This window comes from Camelina sativa, chromosome 6 (assembly GCF_030686135.1).
Source record: "Camelina sativa cultivar CO46 ecotype springtype chromosome 6, ASM3068613v1".
Classification (NCBI taxonomy): Eukaryota; Viridiplantae; Streptophyta; class Magnoliopsida; order Brassicales; family Brassicaceae; genus Camelina; species Camelina sativa.
This window is the reverse complement of record NC_141885.1, coordinates 12,051,714-12,075,292: the sequence shown is the minus strand read 5'-3', so window position 1 is coordinate 12,075,292 and position 23,579 is coordinate 12,051,714. Positions and strand designations below refer to the sequence as shown.

The 23,579-nt window shown below is 40.5% G+C and overlaps 1 protein-coding gene and 3 pseudogenes across 1 annotated transcript; all 4 read right to left on the bottom strand.

The window, feature by feature from the left end:
- Nucleotides 1-5,765: 5,765 nt before the first annotated feature.
- LOC147942472 (MutS2) lies at nt 5,766-7,054 on the bottom strand. The gene is made up of 5 exons (XM_087456068.1): nt 6,875-7,054; nt 6,390-6,468; nt 6,248-6,306; nt 6,026-6,151; nt 5,766-5,930 (listed from the first exon to the last, which is right to left on the bottom strand). Exons 1-5 carry the CDS (start codon nt 7,037-7,039, stop codon nt 5,766-5,768), a joined length of 594 nt encoding a protein of 197 aa, XP_087312194.1. The 5' UTR covers nt 7,040-7,054.
- A 1,862-nt stretch (nt 7,055-8,916) lies between these two features.
- Nucleotides 8,917-10,611, bottom strand: LOC147942471 (uncharacterized; annotated as a pseudogene).
- Nucleotides 10,612-11,147: 536 nt separating this feature from the next.
- On the bottom strand, nt 11,148-12,679 carry LOC147942470 (uncharacterized; annotated as a pseudogene).
- Nucleotides 12,680-13,954: 1,275 nt separating this feature from the next.
- Nucleotides 13,955-14,763, bottom strand: LOC147942469 (uncharacterized; annotated as a pseudogene).
- Between the last annotated feature and the right edge of the window lie 8,816 nt (nt 14,764-23,579).

Genomic DNA, 23,579 nt, shown 5'->3' with positions numbered 1-23,579 from the left:
AATTCAGACCTGGTCCGTAGCTAAAGCTTGTAAAGCACATGCTTTAAGCAGCAGATAATATACTAAAATTTATAGGCATCATATTTGAAAAGCTGTTGTGGTACAGTGGTTATTGTCCTTCTCAAACATGCAGGACCTGACGAGTTTGAACCTCGAATATGCATGTTTCGAATAATTTATTTTTTTGCTTTAGGCATCCAACTAATTTGTGTCGGCCTGGCCGCTATACAAATAGAATATAATGTTATTAGATTATCATTAGTGGTCGTTATTTTCCTAGAATTCTTTTATTGAAAATTAATAAAATAATATAAAAAAAGAGAAGAAAAGAGAACTGTTACTTTAATTTTCGGAGTAGAAACGTTTGTCACCTTAATTTTATATCTGTCACCTTTCTATTAGTTATAAAATAAAATATTTTTTATTTTTTTTGAGAAACATGGAAGAATTCTCCCATCAATGATGCTCTTATGTTTTTCTCAATTTCAAACTATGTCTATACAGAGATTACTGGTAGAAGTCCGTGTCACACTAGTCTTTATGATGAACAAAGGGAAGATGAGGATCAAGCCGATCTCGATGCTCACCATTAACATCATGAGTATATGAAACCATACTTTTTTGGTTCTCTCCCAGCCCCATGGTTATTTATCGTATCAACCCTCCATCTATATCTCCAGCCTATCCAATCACAATCATAGATAGATTAATTGAAAAATTAACTAATTTATAAGTATATCTATATATATATATATATATATATATTTCCTGTGGTTATATGATTTTATTAGTCATAATCTCCTATGGTTTCTATACTTAATTCCGATCCTCACTTGACCACTTTTGTAATTGGTTAAGCATATATACGCAAACATATATTCTATGAGGCCGGCATTATCAACATATAATTCAAATTTCATTACCATGCTAATTATATAACATAATGTGCTTGAAAATTATATAAATGTAAAAAGCAGACAATGATTGTGAGGGAACTTCAACATAAGAATTAAAAATACTGTTTTTAAAATAATGAAAAGTTTTCCCAAAAAAAATCAGCGCCAAAGGAGCATAGAAGAGAGGCAATATATATATAAGAGAAACCACCCAATATATATATATAGTATAGATATGTAAAGGATAGCTTAGTTATTAACTAATCCCTAATTCTCTCTTGTATTCTCTCTATATATATTGTAATCACTCTCAATAATATAATTAAGCTTTCAGCTCTACATGGTATCAGAGCTATATCAATCCCAAAATAACCTAGCCGCTCTTCTTTCTTTCCCTTTTTCTTGTTCTTTCTCTTCTTGTTCTTAGCGGTCATGGTTTCCATAACTGTTTCCCTTCCCGATAAAACTACTCTTGTTAGCGTTAACATGACAAATGTTTTACCAAACTCACTGCCGATAATTTTCTCATGTGGAGTCGTCAGGTCCACGCTTTACTCAATGGTTTCGGCCTTGCAGGCTATCTCGATGGCTCGATCTCTGCTCCTTTTCCGACAGTCACATCTAATCATGTCGTTGCTCATAATCCAAAGTATGTTACCTGGCAACGACAGGATCAACTCATCTATAGTGCCTTGTTGGGTGCTATCTCTGTTACGGTGCAACCTATTCTCTCCACAACGACCACGTCTGCTGAGATCTGGTCCAAACTCTCTTCTACCTATGCGAATCCGAGTCGAGGACACTGTCAACAAATCCGTCATCAGATCAAACACTGGAAGAAAGGTAACAAGTCTATTGATGCATCTGTTCAAGGGTTTGTCACTCGCTTCGATCAACTTGTGCTTCTTGGCAAACCGATGGATCCTAAGGAACAGATCAATTTCATTGTTGATGGCCTGCCACATGAATTCAAACAGATTGGTGATCAGATCCAATATCGTGATACTACACTGTCTATCACTGAGGTTCATGAAAAACTCCTCAACTACGAAGTCAAGATTCATGTTGTGGTGTCGCCTGACTCACCCATCCCAATCTCGGCACATGTGGTTAGTCATCGTCCTCCTAACGCTCATGGCCATAACAAGCAAGGCTATTCGGGTTCTTCACTTGGTCGTACCAACTACCGTGGCTCGCAATCCCATCACTCGCAGTATTATCCTCGTTCCGATCAAGTCTCTCGTGGTTACCAAGGTAAGTGTTAAATCTGTGGTGTGTTTGGGCACAGTGCTCGTCGTTGTCCGAAACTACATCGCCCTGACTCGACCCTGCCACAGTCATATGCCTCTCTATCTGCTCCTTAGAACCCTCATACGAACATTGCTGCCATGTCCTACAATCCCAATCAATGGGTTGTTGATAGTGGTGCAACTCACCACATTACCACTGATTTGAGCAATCTCACTCTCCATCTGCCCTATAACAGAGGGTGAAGAGGTTACAATAGCGGATGGCTCAAGCCTACCTATCTCACATACTGGTTCATCTATCCTCCCTACAGCCTCACGTTCTCTTGCTTTACGCAATATTTTTTATGTTCCTAATCTCCATAAGAACCTGATATCGGTTTACCAATTGTGTAATGCTAACCAGGTGTCTATGGAATTCTTTTATGCCTACTTTCAGGTGAACGATCTCAGCTCGGGGGCACGGTTACTCCAAGGCAGAACTAAAAACGTGCTTAACGAGTGGCCAATTCCATCCGATATACCCACCTCCTTCTTTGCTTCACCCACATCAAAGACCTCTTACTCCTCTTGGCACTCTCGTCTTGGTCATCCGTCTTTTTTTCTGTTTTGCAAACTCTTATTTCTCTGTCCTCCTTACCACATTCAAATTCTTCGAATAAACAAAACTCTTGTTCTCATTGTCTTATTAATAAAAGTCACAAACTTCCCTTTTCTTCAAACACAATCACGTCTACCACTCCCCTTGAATATATTTATTCCAATGTTTGGACCTCTCAAATTAACTCTGTCGACAACTTCAAGTATTATCTCATTTTTGTTGACCATTATACATAAATCACAAGTTCTATCCGTTGAAGCATAAATCACAAGTTCGAGATACGTTCATTTCATTCAAATCATTGGTGGAAAATCGTTTTCAAGTCAAGATCTGAACACTCTACTCCGACAATAGTGACGACTTTGTTGATCTTCACACTTATCTCACCTCTCCTCCACACACACCCAAACATAATGGTTTTGCCGAGCGTTAACATCGACACATTGTTGAGATGGGTCTCACCCTGCTTCATCAAGCCTCGATTCTAACATCGTACTGGACCTATGCGTTTAGCACTGCCGTGTATTTGATAAATTGCTTACCCACCGCTGTTCTAAACAACATGTCGCCATACTTGAAGCTGTTCAAACAATCTCCCAACTATCTCAAGCTTCGTGTCTTCGGTTGTGCTTGCTTCCCGTGGCTCCGTCCCTATTCCGTCAACAAGTTAGATTGAAGGTCCATTACATGTGTCTTCCTTGGCTACTCACTCACCCAGAGTGCGTACTTGTGTCTAGAGCGGAGCTCCGGTCGCATTTACGTCTCCCGCCATGTTCAATTCATTGAAGATCAGTTCCCCTTCGCTGTATCGTCACCACCGTCTCACGACCTTGACCAGGTTTCTCCTCCCCAACAAAATTCTGTTCAATTCATTCCTCTTTCATCTCCCCCGTCGCCACTCGTCCAAGCTCCGCTGCCGCCCCCAAGCTCTGATTCTCACCGCCGGTTATCAACCGAAATCCCATCGTTGTCGTCTTCGGCGACCTCCGATGCTGGGTTATCAAACGATAATCCACAAGTGGTCACATGAATAATTCTCCAGGCCCTACACATGAGGTAAGTGATACTCAGGCCCATACTCAAAGTCCATCACACAACTCTCCATAATCTCCCAATCCACCAAATACAAGCCCAACAGCCACAAGCCCAAAAACCACCAGCCCAACGCCCACCAGTCCAATAAATCTGAATCCCTCCATCTCCTTAACTCCCACGATATCTTCTTCCTCTCACACTCCAACTCCTAGCCCATCTCCTCAACCCATCATACCTAACCCGCCACAACCTCCGACAAATGTCCATTCCATGCGTACTAGGGCCAAGAACAATATCACCAAACCCAAAACAAAGTTTAGTCTCTTAGCCACCTTTAAACCTCAAATTCCTACGACGGTGAACCAGGCCTTACGTGATGATAAATGGCATGGTGCTATATGAGCTGAGTTTAATGCTCAAAATTGTAATCACACTTTTGATTTGGTTCCCCCAACGCCGCATCAAAATGTGATTCCTACTAAGTGGATATTCACCCTAAAGTATCTTCCTGATGGCACTCTTGACAGGTATAAAGCAAGATGGGTGGCGCGTGGATTCTCTCAACAATTTGCTGTGGATTACTCAGAGACATTCACCCTCTTTGTCAAATCTATCACTACTCGGATGGTTCTACAACTTGCAGTTTCAAATTCATGGCCGATCAAGCAATTGGACGTCAACAACGCATTTTTACAAGGTGTTATGACTGATGAAGTATACGTCTCCCAACCGCCGGGGTTTGTTGATCCTGATCATCCTCATCATGTTTGTCGTTTAAACAAGGCTCTCTACAGTCTCAAACAAGCTCCACACGCTTGGTATCAAGAACTGAAGAATTTTCTTTGTTCTATGGGTTTCTCCAATTCTGTTGCCGATACGTCCGTCTTCATTTACATTCACGGCTCTCACGCACTCTACTTTTTGGTGTACGTTGATGACATAATTATCACTGGCAATACCACCGCATGGGTCACAAACTTCATAAATGCTTTGTCTCGCTGTTTCTCCCTGAAGGATCCAACAGATTTGACATTTTCCTTGGCATTGAGGCGACTCATACATCTCGCAGTCTTCACCTTATGCAGGGGAAGTATATATACGATCTCCTCTGTCGCACTAAGATGGACGAGTCCAAACCTGTATCCACACCCATGGCAAGTTACCCGAAGCTCTCTCTTACCTCCAACACGGTATTGGGTAATCCATCTGAATTTTGCATGGTGGTTGGTAGCTTGCAATACTTAGCCTTTACAAGACCGGATATCGCCTATTCAGTTAATAAGTTGTCACAATTTATGCATCGTCCCACATATGTTCATTGGCAAGCTGCCAAGCGTGTCCTCCGGTATCTTGCAGGCACACCCACTCTCCTCTTGCTCTTCGTGCTTACTCTGATGTTGATTGGGCTGGTGACATGGTTGATTATGTCTCAACCAATGCATATATTCTCTATTTGGGCACTTCCCCTATTGCTTGGACCTCCAAGAAACCGAAAGGTGTTGCTCGATCTTCTACTGAGGCTGAGTATCGCGCTGTGGCCAATACATCGTCTGAAGTTCTCTAGGTCTGCTCTCTGCTACATGAACTCGACGTTAGACTACCAGCTCCTCCGATAATTTACTGTGACAATGTTGGAGCCACCTATCTCTGTGCCAACCCAGTTTTTCACTCACGCATGAAGCATCTTGCCTTAGATTACCACTTCATTTGTTATAATTTATCTACTCACGATCAGTTAGTAGATGCACTAACGAAACCTTTGCCTCACTCACGTTTTCTTCACCTCTTCAACAAGATTGGTGTTCAACAACTCCCTCCATCTTGATGGGGCATATAGAGTATAAATATGTAAAGGATAGTTTAGTCATTAACTAATCCCTAATTCTCTCTTGTATGCTCTCTATATATATTGTAATCACTCTCAATAATATAATTAAGCCTTCAGCTCTACAATATATATATATTATTACTCATTTTCACATAGTTTTATGTCACTAAATTTTGAGAAAATGAGTTCATTTTTGTTATACTTTTAGCTTGACCATATACATCAGTGAGTAGTGCATTAGCTCGAGCACAGTCCACTGATTTCCTTGAGAGTTGGGAACGAAGTGATGGAAACATTTCCAATGCCCTTTTCCTGCTAGCATCCTATGAAAAAAGAAATCAAAAACAGAATTATTGCAACTGCGCTAGAGGTTAGACATGAAATCATAAAAGTTTGAAAGTGAATGTTTCATTAGTACCAGGCTCCAAAAACTAAGCCTAAAATGATTCTTCCATGTAGAAGGAACAACCGGATTAACAGAAATGTGAGAAGTGAGAAGTATTCCTCTCCATAGTCTATATCCATATCCTCCATTATAGGCAACCTATAAGAGATAAAGAGACAAACATGTTTAAGTTTATTGAATACTGCATATCATAAATATTCAAGGAGAAGAAACAAAGATGGTTTAATTTTTTACCATGGCACCTTCCTCTCGTGAATAGGGAATCCAGTGCGACATAAATGCCTTGGTTCCTGCATCATTGAAGGGACCAAATTGTTTTTGAATCTAACGCAAAGAAGACAACAACAAAAGCACAATGAAACATCATTCTTATGGGATGGAACACCTAGAGTACGAATCAGTTGTACCATTGAGTTTGCATCGTAATAACTCTTTAACCTAGGGGTATCATATACCTATACAGATTTAACACACAAAACTCGGTCAATTTTGAGGAATATATCAAATTGACTAAAGTGCAATATAATTTTCATTTTATTCAGTGTACAAAGCCTGTATCATATACTTTAAGGTTAGGAATAGATAACAAACGCACTCAGCTCAATAGTTACAACTTACAAAAAGGTTAATCGTAAATCTTTTATATATTATTTCCATTCATATAATTCCTAAAGATACCAATCGAACCTTCTAAATAAAAATTATGTTTAACCAAGTGCATGTCCTGAGATTACCCTACATAATAATGATAATATATTAAGTAAACTTCATAAACCCTAGAATCTTTTAATATCACACCTCTAGGATTTCAGAAGAAACTTAATTTTCTTATGAAAAAAGTAAACTAAAGTAGCCATTCACCTGAGCAGAACAACAAGATCCTGTTTTGTCGAATTTCCGCACGGCCAAAGCTCCGGAAAAGTTAGGGTCAATCCCAATGATCCAGTGTGGTTTAAACTCCTCTTGAATCACCTCGTCATAGTTTGTTGACGAAAAAGAGAGAGGATCCAACAATTTTTGCTTCATCAAAGCCTCTTCTTTGGCCTTCCCACGTCGGGAGAAATATCGAGAACGGAGGATTCGAGCTTAGAGGTGAGAGTCATCGCCCTTAGTTTCTCTACAAGAAGCATGGAAGTGTAAAGAATAATGGACCACACTTCTCTTTTGATTTTGACGTAGAACTGAGAAACCATTATGTAGTCATGTAACCAATCCATGTCTTGTACAATAAGTCACAGATTCATAAAAACTTCCTTATATAACAGGTCATGAAGATAGTCATGGAGCCTAAAGGAACTTACTTCTCCCAAAAATTCTTTATTACTCAAAGGAAACTATACGAACAAGAACTTATTTCTGTTTCCTCTTCAACAAAAGTTTTCTGGACCAAACATAAACCTTGATCATGCGTAGATTGTTACCGATTGATGAAATCGACTATTGTGATCAGAGAAATTGGGGTTTTAAAACAGCATCTCTTATCTCTAACATATATTATCTGAAGTAACTAAACGAGTCTTCTTTGATGTTGCATTTAAAAATAGTATATTTCTTTAAGTTTATCCATGTGAAGATAAACATTAAAAAAAAGATCGAATACAGGATTTAATATATTATGAGTTAAATAAGAGCATCATTTTGTATCAAGATTTGAAATAAGAATTGACTGGCATCACATATTTTTTTAAGAACTGGAAATAAAAATTAGGTAGTGGACAACTAACTTTTAAAGATAAAAAACTGCAAACAAAGTAAGCTAGGGAGTGGTTAACTATAAACTATTTTTTCAGCGAAAGAATGTAAAAATTCTAGCCATATAATCCAAAAATCCAAAAACTGTATACAGTGGTTATACAGTTTTTGTATCAAGGTTAAAACTCTAGCCATATAATCCAAAAACTGGATACTAACCATATAATCCAAAAATCCAAATCTTGGGAGTATTCAGTTTTTGGATTTTTTTTTATAAAAAACCTCTTTATTTGTCAAAATAAATAGATTCCACATAATTTAAGGTTTTGAAATTGTTAATAAAAAGTTAAAAACTAGGTTTTTACCCGCGGTCCACCGCAAGACTAAATTATAAATTATTGTATTTTAAATAATAATTTTTAATTTATTTAGTTTTCCAATTCCTAGTTAATTAACTTTTGTCAAATTAATTTATAATTTTGTTTAGAATGTTTTTTCTTCTTCTTACGTTTTATACAGTTTAGAACCTAATTACATTAAATTTGTTAATAGATAGAATATAAAATTTTAAAATACTTACTATGATTACAAATTTATAGTATATGAAATAAACTAATCGTTTTAGTGTTGGTTTTATAGTCCAAACCCGCCATTCTAGGTGGATCACGCAACATGTTCGAAGATTTTTAATCTGCAAAAACTCATCATACAAAACCCACGAAAGTAAAAATAGTATGTGAGGCTAAAAATCACTTTCACTACAGGAAATGTGGGTATTAATAGCGGCAGTTAAACGCTATGAGTTTACAATTATAGCGTTTCCTAAAACGCTCTGAGATCGCCCGTTATAGTAGGTTAGACACTTTTAATAGCGGTTAGCTGGTTTGCTATAGTTAAATATACGACGATAACGTTGTATACTGTGCAATTGTTAATATTTATAATAACGTGATACAAATGTTATTAAAACCCATTACTTGGATTTTACCTATAGCAAAGATAGAAAATATTTGGTGTTATTAGTTTGTTTTGAAATTATTCAAAATTTATTTATTAAAATGAATTACGAATTATTAATTATTTAAAATAATTAATTAATTTTGAATATTTGTAAAAAAAAACCAAATTAATTAATACAAAATATCTAAATATATTTAAATGTTTAGATAACCATAACAAATTTCATTGTTTACAAAAATCACAAACACCTATCAATCTACCACTAACAAGCCTTCACAATCATCCCTAACATAAACACTATCATCATCACAAGCTTCATCAAACAAATCATCGACTTCTTGGACAGGCAAAGGTGCAACACCTAAATCCTCTTATGTTTCCAACTCATGATAGCCTCTAGGTGGTGCTCTCATAACAACATGCCAATTTGAATTATCATCTTCCCTAGAATAGAAAACCTGTTTTGCTTGAGAAGGTAGAATGAATGGATCTTTCAAATAGGCTGTTTGGTTCATATGAAGGTTGACAAGAGTGAAACCATCTTCCTCCTTCACACCATTCCCTGTGTTGGCCCAATAGCATCTAAACAGCGGCACTTTGAACATGTGATAGTCCATAAGTAAAATCTCCTTTATCACTCCAAAATATGTAAGCATATCAGCGACTTGTCTCATATCTCGAGCACTTGATCTACACATGCTAAATGCTTCATAAGTTACTCCACTATTTTCTGTCTTCCGCTTAACCGCATCTGTGTGAAACCGTTGCCCATTAACGATAAATCCTTTATGTGCTAAAGCAACATTTCTTGGTCCAAATGCCAACCACCTTATCTCCTTAGAATGACTCTTTGTTGAGTCTAAATGAATCTGCCACAGTAAAATTATATCCTTGATCATCAAGCTGAAGTACTAAAATGATAATCACGAATACCAGTCATCAAGACGCAACCTAAGCTAACCAGTCACTTAGCAAAACATGATCATGAAACTAACAATCTGTGCCAAGAAAACTAGTCATCCAGCTACAAGCTAAGCTAACCAGTCATTAATCAAAACATGATCATGAACCTACCAATCTGTCCCAAGAAACCATTCATCAAGCTACAAGATAAGCTAACAAACTGGTCCAAGAAGACCAGCCATCAAGCTACAAGATAAGCTAACCAGTCATCAAGCAAAACATTATCATGAAGCTAACAAGCTAATCAGTCAATTTAACAAGCTGTATAACAAATAATCAAGAAGACAAGTTGCATCTGGAAACCTTTATTTTAAGCCATTGTGCAAACTGCTCAATATGCTTTTTCCATAACAAAGTTTCATTTTTAGCACATCGAGCATCATTACCTTGTAATTTTTCCAAATGCATCCTGATTTTACATTAAACAACAGTTTTGAGAATGAAATTATAATAATACTTAGTAGATGAAACATAAAGGGTTACCTCTTACTCAATATAAGGATCCAGATGCCATGTTCATTAGCACATAGCGATGTGCAGTGTCTCTATCTTTATCTGATAGGGTAACTTCTATACCCTTATGCAGAAGTCGACCTTCAACCACGCCTCTATCAGCCTCAATATCTTCATTGCAATTAACTGTTTCTAGAACTGGTACTGAATCATTAATGAACTCTAAACAAAAGGCAACACATTCTCCAGCTAAATACCCCTCAGCCATGCATGCTTCTGGCCTTGCATGATTCTTAACAAAACCCTTAAGTGTTTTCATGTACCTATAACTTAGTCAAGAAATGAATATTAGTTGAACATAATTGCAGGAATACATATATTGAAGCAAATGAGTACATAAACCTTTCGAAGGGATACATCCAGAGGAAGTGTATCGGTCCTCTCAAACGTGCCTCTTTTGATAGATGAATTGGAAGGTGGAACATGATATCAAAAAGGGATGGAGGGAAGAAGCGTTCCAGTTGACACATTGTTTTCTACAAACTCTGTCTCCATTGTCATTAGTTTCTCCGGGTCGATGATGCGTTGACACAACCTGTTGAAGTAATTGCATAATCTATTGATGGCAATCCTAGGACCCTTATGTAACAACCCTCTTAATGTAGCCGGTAACAAGTTCTGTATTAGGACATGATGATCAAGCGACTTTAAACTACCTATATTTGGAGGGTTAACTGAAACACTATTCGCAATATTACCACAATAACCATTAGGACCTCTAAACTTAGATAACCTTTGGCAGAAAATGGTCTTTTCTTTCTTGGATAACCAGTAGGCTGCTGGAGGTAAGTATGTTTTCTTTCCCCTAACCTCTGTGTGCAAGTGATTTCTGATTCCAATATCTTCTAAGTCTTTTCTTGCTTTCAAACCATCTTTTGACTTAGCACTTTGCATCAAGATAGACAATATAGCAGCCGACACATTTTCTTTTACGTGCATAACATCAATATTATGACGAACAGGCAAATCCTAACACATGAAGGAATAAACTGTTAGGCTAGCTTATTCAGATCCAACAATTAGACAATATAGTTCAATTACTTTACTTTACCTTCCAGTAATGTAGTTCAAAGAATATTGATCTCTTCTTCCACCGCCATAGATCATTTGATTCTTCACACTCTTCTTGATCCACCACATCAGTTCGTTTTCTTTTAATTTCCTTCTCTAGAGGTTTTCCAAAATCATTCCTAAAAGCTTGTAGTGTCTCATATATTTGATCGCCAGTTTCTATCCTTTTAGCATTCCCTTCCTCAATAGTGTTGTCAAACCAAGCTTTTTTATATCTATAACGATGGCCAGGCGGTAGTCTCTTTCTATTCCTCATATAGACAAACTTATGGCTAAACTTTAGCCATCTGGAAGGTGTATCTTTTCCACATACATTGCAGGCTTGTTTCCCCTTCACTTTACATCCAGACAATGTTCCTAAGGCTGGATAGTCACTGATACTCCAAAGCAGCATGGCTTTAAGTGTGAAATTCGCTTTCGCAAATGAGTCGTAGACTTCAATACCCTCAGCCCACAAATCTTTTAAATCGTCTATTAGTGGTGCCAAGTAAACATCTATGTTATTCCCAGGAGCTGTTGGACCAGGGATCAACAAAGTCAACATTATATTTTCAGCCTTCATACACATAGTCGGAGGCGTGTTATAGTTCACCAACAACACTGGACATGTGCTGTGATTGGTGTTTTGCATGGAGAAAGGGTTCATCCCATCTGTAGAAATTCCAAGTCGAAGATTCCTTGGTTCAGCAGCAAAGTCTGGCCATGTAGCATTCACTTGTGCCCATGTAGCATTCATATCATTACTGTGCTTATCCTTCTCCCATCTTGAAACTTTGCATCTTGGACAACTGTCTAACTTCTCAAACTCCTTCCTATATAGGATGCAATCATTCTTGCAAGCATGAATATCTTCGTATCCGAAACCAAATATCTTCAGAAATTTTTTGATTGCAGCTAAACTCTTCGGCAGTACATTGTCTTCAGGTAACATATCCTGAATTAAATACAACAGCTGATCAAAGTAGTTCTCTGACACACCACTCTTAACCTTGAATCTGTAAAGTCCCATAATTGCTGAAACCTTTGTGTATTTGATACAATCAGAGTACAATGGAGTTTCAGCTTCTCTTAACTTTTTCCTAAACTCAGTATCCTCTATTGCTTCACCATCGTTTCCCTCTAATGCTTCATCATCATTCCTCAGATTTGGTTCACCTTCACCATGAATACTGTCTTAAACAAGTCAAATGCTTCTGTTTCGTGTTGAGGACCACTGTCTTCTGTAGACGCTCTTTTTTCACCATGAATACTCCAACAAGAAGTCTTATACTTCTTATCCATACCCCTTATCACTAGATGCTCAACAATTTCATCTATCGACTGATGGCATACATTGCGGCAATCTCTACATGGGCATAGCATTTCAGACAGATTGCCCAATCTTCTTGCTGATCAATTGGCGAATTTCGTTGCTCCTTCTAAGTACTCGATGCTATTCCTTGGCAGCAAAATCCACGTCTTATCCATTTGGATCCGTTCTGAAACGATTTGGTGAACACAAAGGAAGAGATGGGGAAGTTTTGGTAAACCCTAAAGATGAGTTGTGTTCTGTAAGCTTAGCGACACAGATCAACGGTGTATGTTTCGCAAGATTGCAATCTTGGTGATGACTGATCATTGGCTAAGAATAATAACGGCTCAGATCAAAGTTAGCGAGACAGATCAACGGTGTAGGTTTCACCCAGATTGCAATCTCGGTGATTACTGCTTATTGGGTAAGAACAATAAACGGGCCAGATCAAAGTTAGCAAGACAGATCAATGGTGTACATTAATTGCGTCTACAATAAGAAAGGACGGCTGAGATCATAGTCGGCGCTATCCAACGGTGTAGGATTCTTCCTATAATCTAGGAGGTGAATTCTCATTGGTTAAGAGTTGTTTTTTCATTTTAAATACAAAAATAAGCATATAAAATAAATTATTTTTTAAAAAAATATCAAAATAAGGTTTTCAATGTTTCTGAATATTATTTCTTATAATTATAAATTGTATAATTAAGAACAATTAGTATAAGTTAGTATTCCAACACTAAGTCTTAGTTTAGGGTTTAGGGTTTAGGGTTTAGGGTTTAGACTTTGGAGTTTAGTGTTTATGTTTTATACTTTAGGATTTAGAAATTAAACTATAATGTTTGAAGTTTAGGGTTTTAACTATATGTTTTTGAGTATAGAGCACAAATGAAGCACAAAAATACAAATTTTTAGCAAACCGGTTTAGACATAACCGGTTTAGTTTTGACATAATTGAAACCGGTTTAATTTAGACATAATCGATGGGATGATGCTTATATCATCTTAAACCGGTTTGAACATAATTTAGACATAATTTAGACATCTCTAAACCGGTTTAATTTTCGAAATTTCCATCACCAGTTTAATTTAGACATCTCCAAACCGGTTTAATTTTCGAAATCTCCGAACCGTTTAATTTTTGAAATCTCCAAAATGGTTACATTTTCGAAATCTCCATAACTGGTTTAAGACATCTCCAAACCGGATTAATAAAGACATTTCCAGTACCGGTTTAATTAGCCATAATTTTTGAAATCTCCAAACCGGTTTAATTTTTGAAATCTCCAAACCAGTTTAATTAGCAATGACCAGTTTAATTTTTGAAATTCCGAGCACTGGTCAAATTCCAACAATTGCTAATCAGTCATTAACCATAATAAAAATCCATTACAATTACAATACAAATTAAAATAAAAATTCCAACAATTGTAACATCATAACCCATCCATTCACACAAACTTTATTTTATCATTTGGCCATGCTACAACTGAACCTATTGCATCAGAAATGGTTTCAATCTCTGAATTTGGCCTCCACACCTTTGCTATACAAATCTTAGCCACTTCAACCGAGACCTTGCTTGCATTTGGACCTATGAGTACATGATGGCAGGAGTCGTTCGGATCTGTTGAAACTACTCTTCCTTCAGCTACCTTACATCCATAGTTGCTGCAATCTAAAAGATAACACTTCTGCTTTGAACTTCTGGTGGAACTATTGCTGCCTGGACTCTACAACTCAAAGCAAATAATAGAAGCAAGTTCCAACATCAATGATAGTTCCAACATCAATCAACAGACAAACAAATGAAATAACATACCAATTGTGTTGCATCTGTAGGTGGTTGTAGCCGTGACGTCAATCTTTAGGACTGGCCATGCGATTTTCTCGTTAATTGCATCACCAATTAAACTAGCTTCAGTAGTTAGCCTCCACAAATGAGCATTATCATTGAAAACCTTCACAACTTCAATACAAACAGCACTTGGACCTAGAGGTATATTGTTAACCTTCTCTTTGGATTTAGTTGAGCACACAACACCTTCAGCAATAACCTCATCGTCTTCATTAGTCCAATCATATATTTCACTTTCCTTTTTTTGCTAAAATGTAAGAAGATAATGATTAGAGATATATCACTTCATCACAAGAAAAGAAGATTAGAAATGTAAGAAGATAAATGATTAGATATGTATCACTTTACCATGGATACATCTTCGGAAGCGACTGGATCCTTATACAAAAGCACCTTCTCCATTGGCCAAGGTATTTTGCATCCCACAGCTTCCTCAAGATATAGCACATCTGTTGTAGGCCTCCAGAGAGAAGGTATCAAATCAGTTTTTCAAATTTTTATCAAGTAAAATATAACTTTTACAACTAAATGTTTCATTAAAATCTATATCTTATTTGATACATGAGAGATCAAATTAAATAACTAAAATTCTCGTTAGTATTTTCATGATTTTATTATTTTATATATAATAATTATATCAATATAATTTGATATTTTCCGATTTTCACCAATATATCACATTAATATATACATACACAGGTTACAATAGTTGTTGATCCGTTTTTCTTTGGCGAGATAGACACGACATAACTCCAATTTCAAAATCTTTTGGGATATCAAAATAACTTAAGTGTCACATCTTTTGTGCTTGTATCTTAGGTTTCCTGATAATAAAGTCACAAATACATACAAAAAAATTTAGAAACACAAATATATATATATATATATATATATATATATATATATATATATATATATATAATTGTTAGAAATAAATCTACTTTGAAATCGAGCACTTTATTTACCATCGACATCAACAGTGTCAATCAATAATCAACATATGAAGAATAACAAAATCTAAAAAAAAAAATATGCCTTGAAGATCTAAAATAGAGAAAGAAGCGTAAAATCAAATTTTGTAGTGTAATGTGTTCGGGTAAAATAGAGAAAGGGCTACTCGAAGCAGGTGATCGTGTACCTGTTCGGGTAAGTGATCGAGTTATGAATAAAAATGCAACCAATCTAAAGGGGTACTCGACTCCTAAGTGTTCCTAAGCAGTACGGATGTCCTACACGCATCAAGCAGATATTCCCTAGAAAATGAATCTCTAAAATCTTGTTAAAACACTCTCGTGATAAAAACAATCAACCTTAGTCACTTCCCTACCCAACTCTCGTTAGAGAAACATGACCAAGCAGACAATACAAACAGATCCATTATTGTCAATAAACCCCTTACTCATCTAATTTGTTAGGCTAAGTGAGTAAATCTCTAGCATTGATTGATTCAAGCATTTCATCTACGCCTCTTGATGGTAAAACACCTTAGATCTAATCTCAACCTCTCGGTCTGTTGATAGCATTAAGAACACCAATCTAGAAGGGAATTTATAAAACATAAATATAAAAGCTAAGAAATCCTAAGCGATCAAGAACACAAAATCGTCTATCCTATCCCTATAAACTTTACTACACTTGAAACGACCTGACCCTTTTTTTTAATAATAAATAATAATAATATAATAATCATAATAAATATCTATGACTAGTGGTCCCATACCCACTAGCCACCTAACCGCAATCACAAACAACAGCGGAATAACAATACCAATTAAATAACCAACAGAACCAATAATCCAATAATAATCCATAATAGAATAACCAATAACCAGTCCTAACCATTTCAATGTCAAACAACAGGACACCAAGGAACCAGCAACCTAGCAAGTTCTAAAGACCCAACTGTAGCAACCTAGCAATGCCAGACAACATCCAATCGAGTCCTTAGAACATCTTCCTCTTCATTGCCTTGATTCCATGATCACACTTTGCCTTTACCTGCACCACAAACAGAAATTGAGATGCATGAGTATTTGATAAATACTCAGTGAGGCAATCGTCCCATCTACTGGGCTATACACACAAGCAATAAGATCTCTCATGCCACAAACAACAACAATAAAGCAAACCAGGAACATGAACAAGTGACCCGACACGATCCGGTTACTGTCAAAAGAGTGTCGACCGATACCAGAAGGTGTCGACCGACACTGGTAATCTGGTGTCGACCAAAACCACTTGGGTGTCGACCGACACCTGCTCGACAATCCCGAAACCCTAACGATGTTGACCGACACCTGCTCGACAATCCCGAAACCCTAACGATGTCGACCGACACCTCTACATGGTGTCGACCGATACTCGCTAAGTTCCCGAGCCGTCCTCGCGTTAGTGTCGACTGACACCATATTGGTGTCGACCAACACCACCGTCGAGCAGTGTTTCCTTCGAACAGAACCTCCGAATCTCGCCTCCAAACTGCTCCTTTTCTTCCCACACAATCCCAAGAACGAATCCAAGCCTCAGGACCTACGAAAAACTCACATACAACCAAAACAAACAACCAAACAACACACAATATCACAGAAACAGAGATCTTAGCTTAGATAAGCCATGGTCATGCACTCACCTTAGCCAACAAAGAGATCTAAGCCCAAAAGACGAAGCTACCACCACAAAAACCTTCCCACCACGTTCCTAGCCTTGGATCTTCACTCTCACAGCAAGATCTCTCCAAAAACACCTTCAAATCTCACAACCTAGGTCGTTTCTCTCCTTCTCTAAAACCTTAAGAACAGTTTCCCTCCTCTTCTCTCTGTAATCTCTCAAAAACGGCTTGAGACAAAAATCCAACACGACCTAGGTCGTTTTCTTACTTAAATACCTTGATTATATGGTTTTCCCTAAACCAAACCGACCAATATCGACAATTAAAATAAATCTGGTCGAACCAGAAATAAGTGGTGTCGACCGACACCATCATGGGTGTCGATCGACACCCACCCCCAAAACGCAGAAATTTGGTTCGCGGGCATTACAATTCTCCCCCACCAAAATAGATTCGTCCTCAAATCTCGAACAACACTCAGCCAAGGACTCATGTGCTACCGACTCCACGGCCCGCACTCCTCCGACCGATATACGAAAGGTCACCTCTAGGTGATAGATTCACGCTCCAGGCGTTATTTGCTCTCGACTTTTGGACTTTCCTTTACTCACAGGCCTAAACCTTGAGTTTTTTATTGGCTCTTCATCAGACCTAAGTCTGCATGCCATAATGTTGGCTCCTCATCGGGCCTAAACCCGCATGCCATAATATATTAGGAGAAATCCAATATTCGTCTCTCAGGTCGTCACCCTACAGCGCGCCTTCGGATCGTCATCCGAAGTCGATATATCAACCAAAGTCCCAAGCTACAAAGTCTTAGAATATGGCGGTACTAGGAGAACTAAAGTCCCCCAAGAGTCGCGAGCAAACAATTCTGAACACGTCTGAGTCCTATCCCTATCAGAGTTTCTTTCCCGTGGCTCCCGTAAGACAACACAATGTCCTACCAACCACATATCCCTCACTGGAATACCTCATGATCACACAAGGATCATCTCACTGCCCCACGAGCCACCACGAAAGCCAAACAAATGTCCTAAACAGGACCGCCACAAAGGCCAAACAAATGTCCTAAACAGGACCGCCACCAAGGCCAAACAAATGTCCTAAACAGGACCGCTACAAAAGCCAAAGAAATGTCCTAAACAGGACCGCCACCAAGGCCACTCGTCCCGAAGGACCGTCACGAAGACCATCTGTCCCGAAGGACCGCCTCAACAGGCACTATGGCTAAACAGCCCGCCACGAAAGCCACACAATGGCTAAACAGCCCACCACGAAGGCCACACAATGGCTAAACAGCCCGCCACGAAGGCCACACAATGGCTAAGCAGCCCGCCACAAAGTCCACACAATGGCTAAACAGCCCCCCCACAAAGGCCACACAAGCCCTCTCCCAGGCTCTCCGCCACAAAAAATGGACGAATTATAACTCACATAAAACTTTCCATTTTTAACACTTACCACTTTTGGAAACTTTCCACTTATAGAAACTTCTAATTCAGGAAACTTTCCTCCAAAACACTGCCTTGCGGAAATTTTGTACTCCAAACACCACCTCATCTTGTTACTGAGTCGCACAACCAACCACCCCAAGAGACCGAGTAACAAGAGAGATGGGCTGGAATACTCCATTCCCGCTCCAGCCACGGACTGCAAATGGGACCAGGCTAGGCAAGCTCAAGTCGTGGCTTTCTTCTCATACCACTTCTTAAACCTTGCCTTCATCCTCGCCTCAGGCTCCTAAGTCTGCTCCTCAACACCATCACAGTCCCACAGGACTCTCATCAAAGGAATCTTCTTCTTCCGAAGTTCCTTGATCCTCCTCTCGAGAACTCTCACTGGTCTCGTCTCCAAAGTCATGTTGGGCTGAAGATCCTCAGGGATCTTAGCCAACAACTTGTCATCCTCACGGAGACACTTCCGCAACATAGACACGTGAAAAACCTTATGGAATGCACGCATAACCTCAGGTAACTCCAGCCTATATGCCACTCGTCCAACACGCTCAATCACTCTGAACGGACCCATATACCTCGGACTCAACTTAGTATCTGTTAATGACCTGTTCGGACCCCGCAACATGGCCATCTTGACGTACACTCTATTTCCAACCTGAAACTCAAGATCTCTCCTCCTCCTATCGGCATAACTCCTCTGCCGATCCTGAGCTTCCTTCATGTTCAGCTTGAGAACCCGAATCTTCTCCGAGGTCTCCTGAACAAAATATGCCCGTATATGCTCCTCTCCCCCACCTGAGTCCAGCATAGCGGTGTACGACACGGCCTCCCATACAAAGCCCATACAAAGCCTCATAAGGAGCCATGCCAATACTCGCCTGGTAACTGTTGTTATAAGCAAACTTTACTAAGCTCAATTGATCTGCCCAATGGCCACCCCAATCCAACACACACATCCTCAGCAAATCCTCCAACGTCTGGATCGTCCTCTCTGACTTCCCATCTGTCTGGGGATGACAAGCTGTACTCATATGCACCTTAGTGCCCATCTCTGCCTGAAATACCCTCCAGAACACCGAAGTGAACTTGGAATCCCTATCAGACACAATACTCGCTGGCACCCCATGCAACCTGACTATCTCCTTCACATATTTCTTAGCAAAGACTGTTGCTCCATCAGTCTTCTTAATGGCCAGAAAATGTGCCGACTTAGTCAACTGGTACACAATGACCCAAATAGCATCAAACGTTCTTGACACTAGCAAACCAACCACGAAGTCCATAGTAATCATATCCCACTTCCACTCTGGAATGGGAAGTCTCTTCAGCAAACCACCTGGTACCTGATGCTCAGCCTTCACTAGCTGACACACATCGCACCTTCTAACCTAACTAGCCACGTCCTTCTTCATCTCGACCCAGTGATAGTACCTCTTGAGATCTCGATACATCTTAGTCGCTCCTGGATGAATAGAGAACATGCTAGCATGAGGTTCTCTCAGAATCTCCTGCCTCAACTCCTCATCCTTAGGCACACAGACCCGCCCATGCACCAGAATAGTACCATTAGCCGAAACTTGATACTCTGAGTCAACATCCTTTGAGGCATTTACCAGCCCCAAATCTGACTCCTAAGCCAACCGCCCTCTGCTCTATCGGCTGCAACCAAACCCAACGGCTCCTGAGAAACCGCACACAAGCTCAACGCACTGATCTCTCCTACCAGAGAATCCATATCCTGCTCTTGAGCCGAAGCCGCCCGCTTCCGACACAAAGCATCTGCAACCAAGTTAGCCTTACCGGGATGATAGGCTATCTCAAGATCATAATCCGACACCAGCTCCATCCACCGCCTCTGCCTCAAGTTTAGCTCAGGCTGAGTGAATATATACTACAGGCTCTTATGAACTGTAAAAACCTGTACTTTTGCACCATAAAGATAAGATCTCCAAATCTTCAGGGCAAAAACCACAGCACCCATCTCCAAGTCATGAGTAGGATAGTTGTCCTCATGCTTCCGCAACTGCAGCGAAGCATAGGCAATCACCTTCCCATGCTGCATCAACACACATCCTAAACCAACTATGGATGCATCTGTAGAAACCACATAGGATTCTCCCTGCATAGGCAAAGCCAACACCGGAGCTGTAGTTAACATCTTCTTCAGGCTTGCAAAGCCCTCCTCACACTCCTGTGACCAGACAAAAGGAACATCCTTCCCCGTCAACTTAGTCATAGGACGTGGTCTGCTCGCAAACCCCTGCACAAATCTCCTGTAATACCTTGCCAACCCGAGAAAACTCCTGATCTTCGTGGCATTATGCGGTCTAGGCCAATCCCTGATAGCCCGAATCTTCTCCGGATCTACAGAAACCCCATCTCTAGACACAATGTGACCCAGAAAACCCATCTCACGCTGCCAGAAACTACACTTGCTCAACTTAGCAAACAACTTTTGCTCCCGCAGCTTCTCCAGAACTGCCCTCAAATGCACTGCATGCTCTTCAGGACTCTTAGAATAAATCAGGATGTCGTCGATGAAAATGACGACAAACACGTCCAAGAACTCCTGGAACACGCTGTTCATCAATCTCATAAACGCAACTGGTGCGTTAGTGAACCCAAACGACATCACCACAAACTCATAATGCCCATACCTCGTCCTGAGAGCAGTCTTCCTCACATCTGCCTCATTATCGGGATCTGATGAAAACCTGACGCCAGATCTATCTTGGAGAACCAAGTAGCACCTCTCAACTGATTCAACAATTCATCGATCCTCGGAAGAGGGTACTTGTTCTTCACAGTGAACCGGTTGAGACCTCTGTAATCAATACACAAGCGGAAACTCCCATCCTTCTTCTTAACGAATAACATCGGCGCTCCCCACAGTGATACACTAGGACGGATGAATCCATTGCTCAACAAATCCTCTAGCTGCGTCTTCAGCTCTGCCATCTCTGCTGGAGCCATCCTGTAAGGAGCCTTGGATAACGGTGTTGTCTCTGGTTCCAGTTCAATCGTAAAAGGATCAGACCGAGAAGGTGGTAATCCCTGCAACGACTGGAACACGTCCTCAAACTCCTCTACAACCTGAATACAGCTAACCGTAGACTTCCCCACTGACTCTGGCATATATATAGTAACCAAATAAGCCTCACGGCCCTTCTCGATCATCTTCTTAGCCTGAATGGCCGAGATCACGAGACTCCCCGAAGTCGGTCTAATCCCCTGATAAACCAACTTCCCTCCGGAACGCTCAAACTCCACTCTACCCCGATGACAATCCAGATGAACCATATGCCGATGCAACCAGTCAATCCCCAAGATAACATCGTACAACTCCACTGGCTGATAAGCAAATCCGCAGGCTGAGACTCTCCCGCGATCTGAATATCGATACCACTCGCTCGACCAATCACTCTTAGAAACTTACCTCCAGCAACTCTGATAACTCTTGCACGCTCTCCGGGATCTCCCACGATACCCGCACTCTCTGCACACTCCGGGGTAATGAAGCTATGAGTAGCTCCAGAATCAAAAATAATGTGGGACTTAAACCCGCCCACCAACAAGGTCCTTACACAAACCTCATGTGTTGAAAACTTAACACTTTATCACAGGACAACATAAAATCTGAACTTACTAAGAATTCACAAAGATACAGTACCAGAAATTATACCTGCGATCGCCCCGGCACTAGTCCCATCAGCCTCTATAGTCGTGTACACCCGTGGTGCGTGCTCAATCTGTGCCACCTGCTGCCCTCCCGGCTGCACCTGCTGCAACGCCGCCACTGCTACCGGCTGCAACTTGGGACAATTGGGCTTGATGTGCCCTGGTCCCTGCAATAGTAGCATACACGATCTGCTGTCGACGGGGCACTCCTCTTGGGACAGCTAGAAAACTTGTGATCCTTGCTCCCACACCTGAAGCAACTCGCATTACTCGACGTCTGCCTAGCCTCCCACTTCCTCTTGGTTCCCTGCGCAGGCTTACCGCCTTGCTAGAACCTCCCTGATGCTGAGCCCGACTAGGCTGGACTGCTGGGCTAGCCACCACTGACTGTGCCGGGATATCCTCCTCAATCCCTGCTGCAGTCTTAACCAGCTCTGCACGCGAAGCATAACTCCGGCCCTTACAATGAACCCTCAAGTCATCTCGTAGGGCCCTCAAAAACCTCCTGATCTGAGCCTCCTCAGACTCCATATCTCAACCCCCATACCTCAGAATTCGACTAAACTCCAAGTCAAGCTCCCGCAATGACCGAGTCCCCTGAGCTAGCTGAAGGAACTGCACCTCCAACCTATCCAGTGCCTCCCTAGGGAAATACTTGCGGTTGAACTCCAAGACGAAGTGAGCCTAAGGCATCTCCCTCTGCACTCTCCTGGCTGCCACAAAACTCCACCACAACTAAGCATCACAGGTCAAATAGTGGACCCCAATGTCCACCCAAAAACCGCTCGGTACCAATACGGCCCATCTCTGTCAGCATGCTGATATAACGAGAATGGACACCCACATCCGCAGCCACTGGTTGTCGTTCCTCCGCCACCACTGGTGGCACTACCTGAGCCTGAGTCGGTACCACAGGTGGCAACCGCTCTAACAACTGTGCCAGCAAACCCGCAAGGTCGACATCCGGGACTCCACCCACTGGGACACCCGCACCCGGGGCCCTAACATCACCGGCTACTGGAGCATCAACACCGCCCCCCTCGGCCACACTCACGGAATCCCCCTGGACACCCTGCGACTCGCCAACACCCTTTGCTGTCACACTCTGGTCCGCAGTCTCACTAACCACTGGGACTCTGCCCCTACCACGACCATGTCCGCGTCCACGAACACGATCAGCAACAACATCCTCTGTAACCATCTGCACTACCATGAGCAGAAGGCTGAGCACACAATAAACAAAACACAAAAACAAAACTCACCGTAGAATCACAATGTAGGCTCGAAGAAGATGTTCTAGGACTCCATGCCACGCACAATTGACTAACACACATAATCAATCAAGACATGCAATCCCAGACAACACAACAGAAACCTAGTGAACCTAAGCCTAGAACCGTAAGGACTTTGATACCAAACTAAAACGACCTGACCCGTTTATTTTTTAATAATAAATAATAGTAATAAATATC

Bases quoted from the DNA above. Each gene is read 5' to 3' on its own strand.
- LOC147942472 (XM_087456068.1), bottom strand. From the start codon at position 7,039: ATGAAGCAAAAATTGTTGGATCCTCTCTCTTTTTCGTCAACAAACTAT. The intron at 6,152-6,247 runs GTAAAAAATTAA...TATCTCTTATAG, and splicing joins CACGAGAGGAAGGTGCCATG to GTTGCCTATAATGGAGGATA. The intron at 5,931-6,025 runs GTACTAATGAAA...CTTTTTTCATAG, and splicing joins GGCTTAGTTTTTGGAGCCTG to GATGCTAGCAGGAAAAGGGC.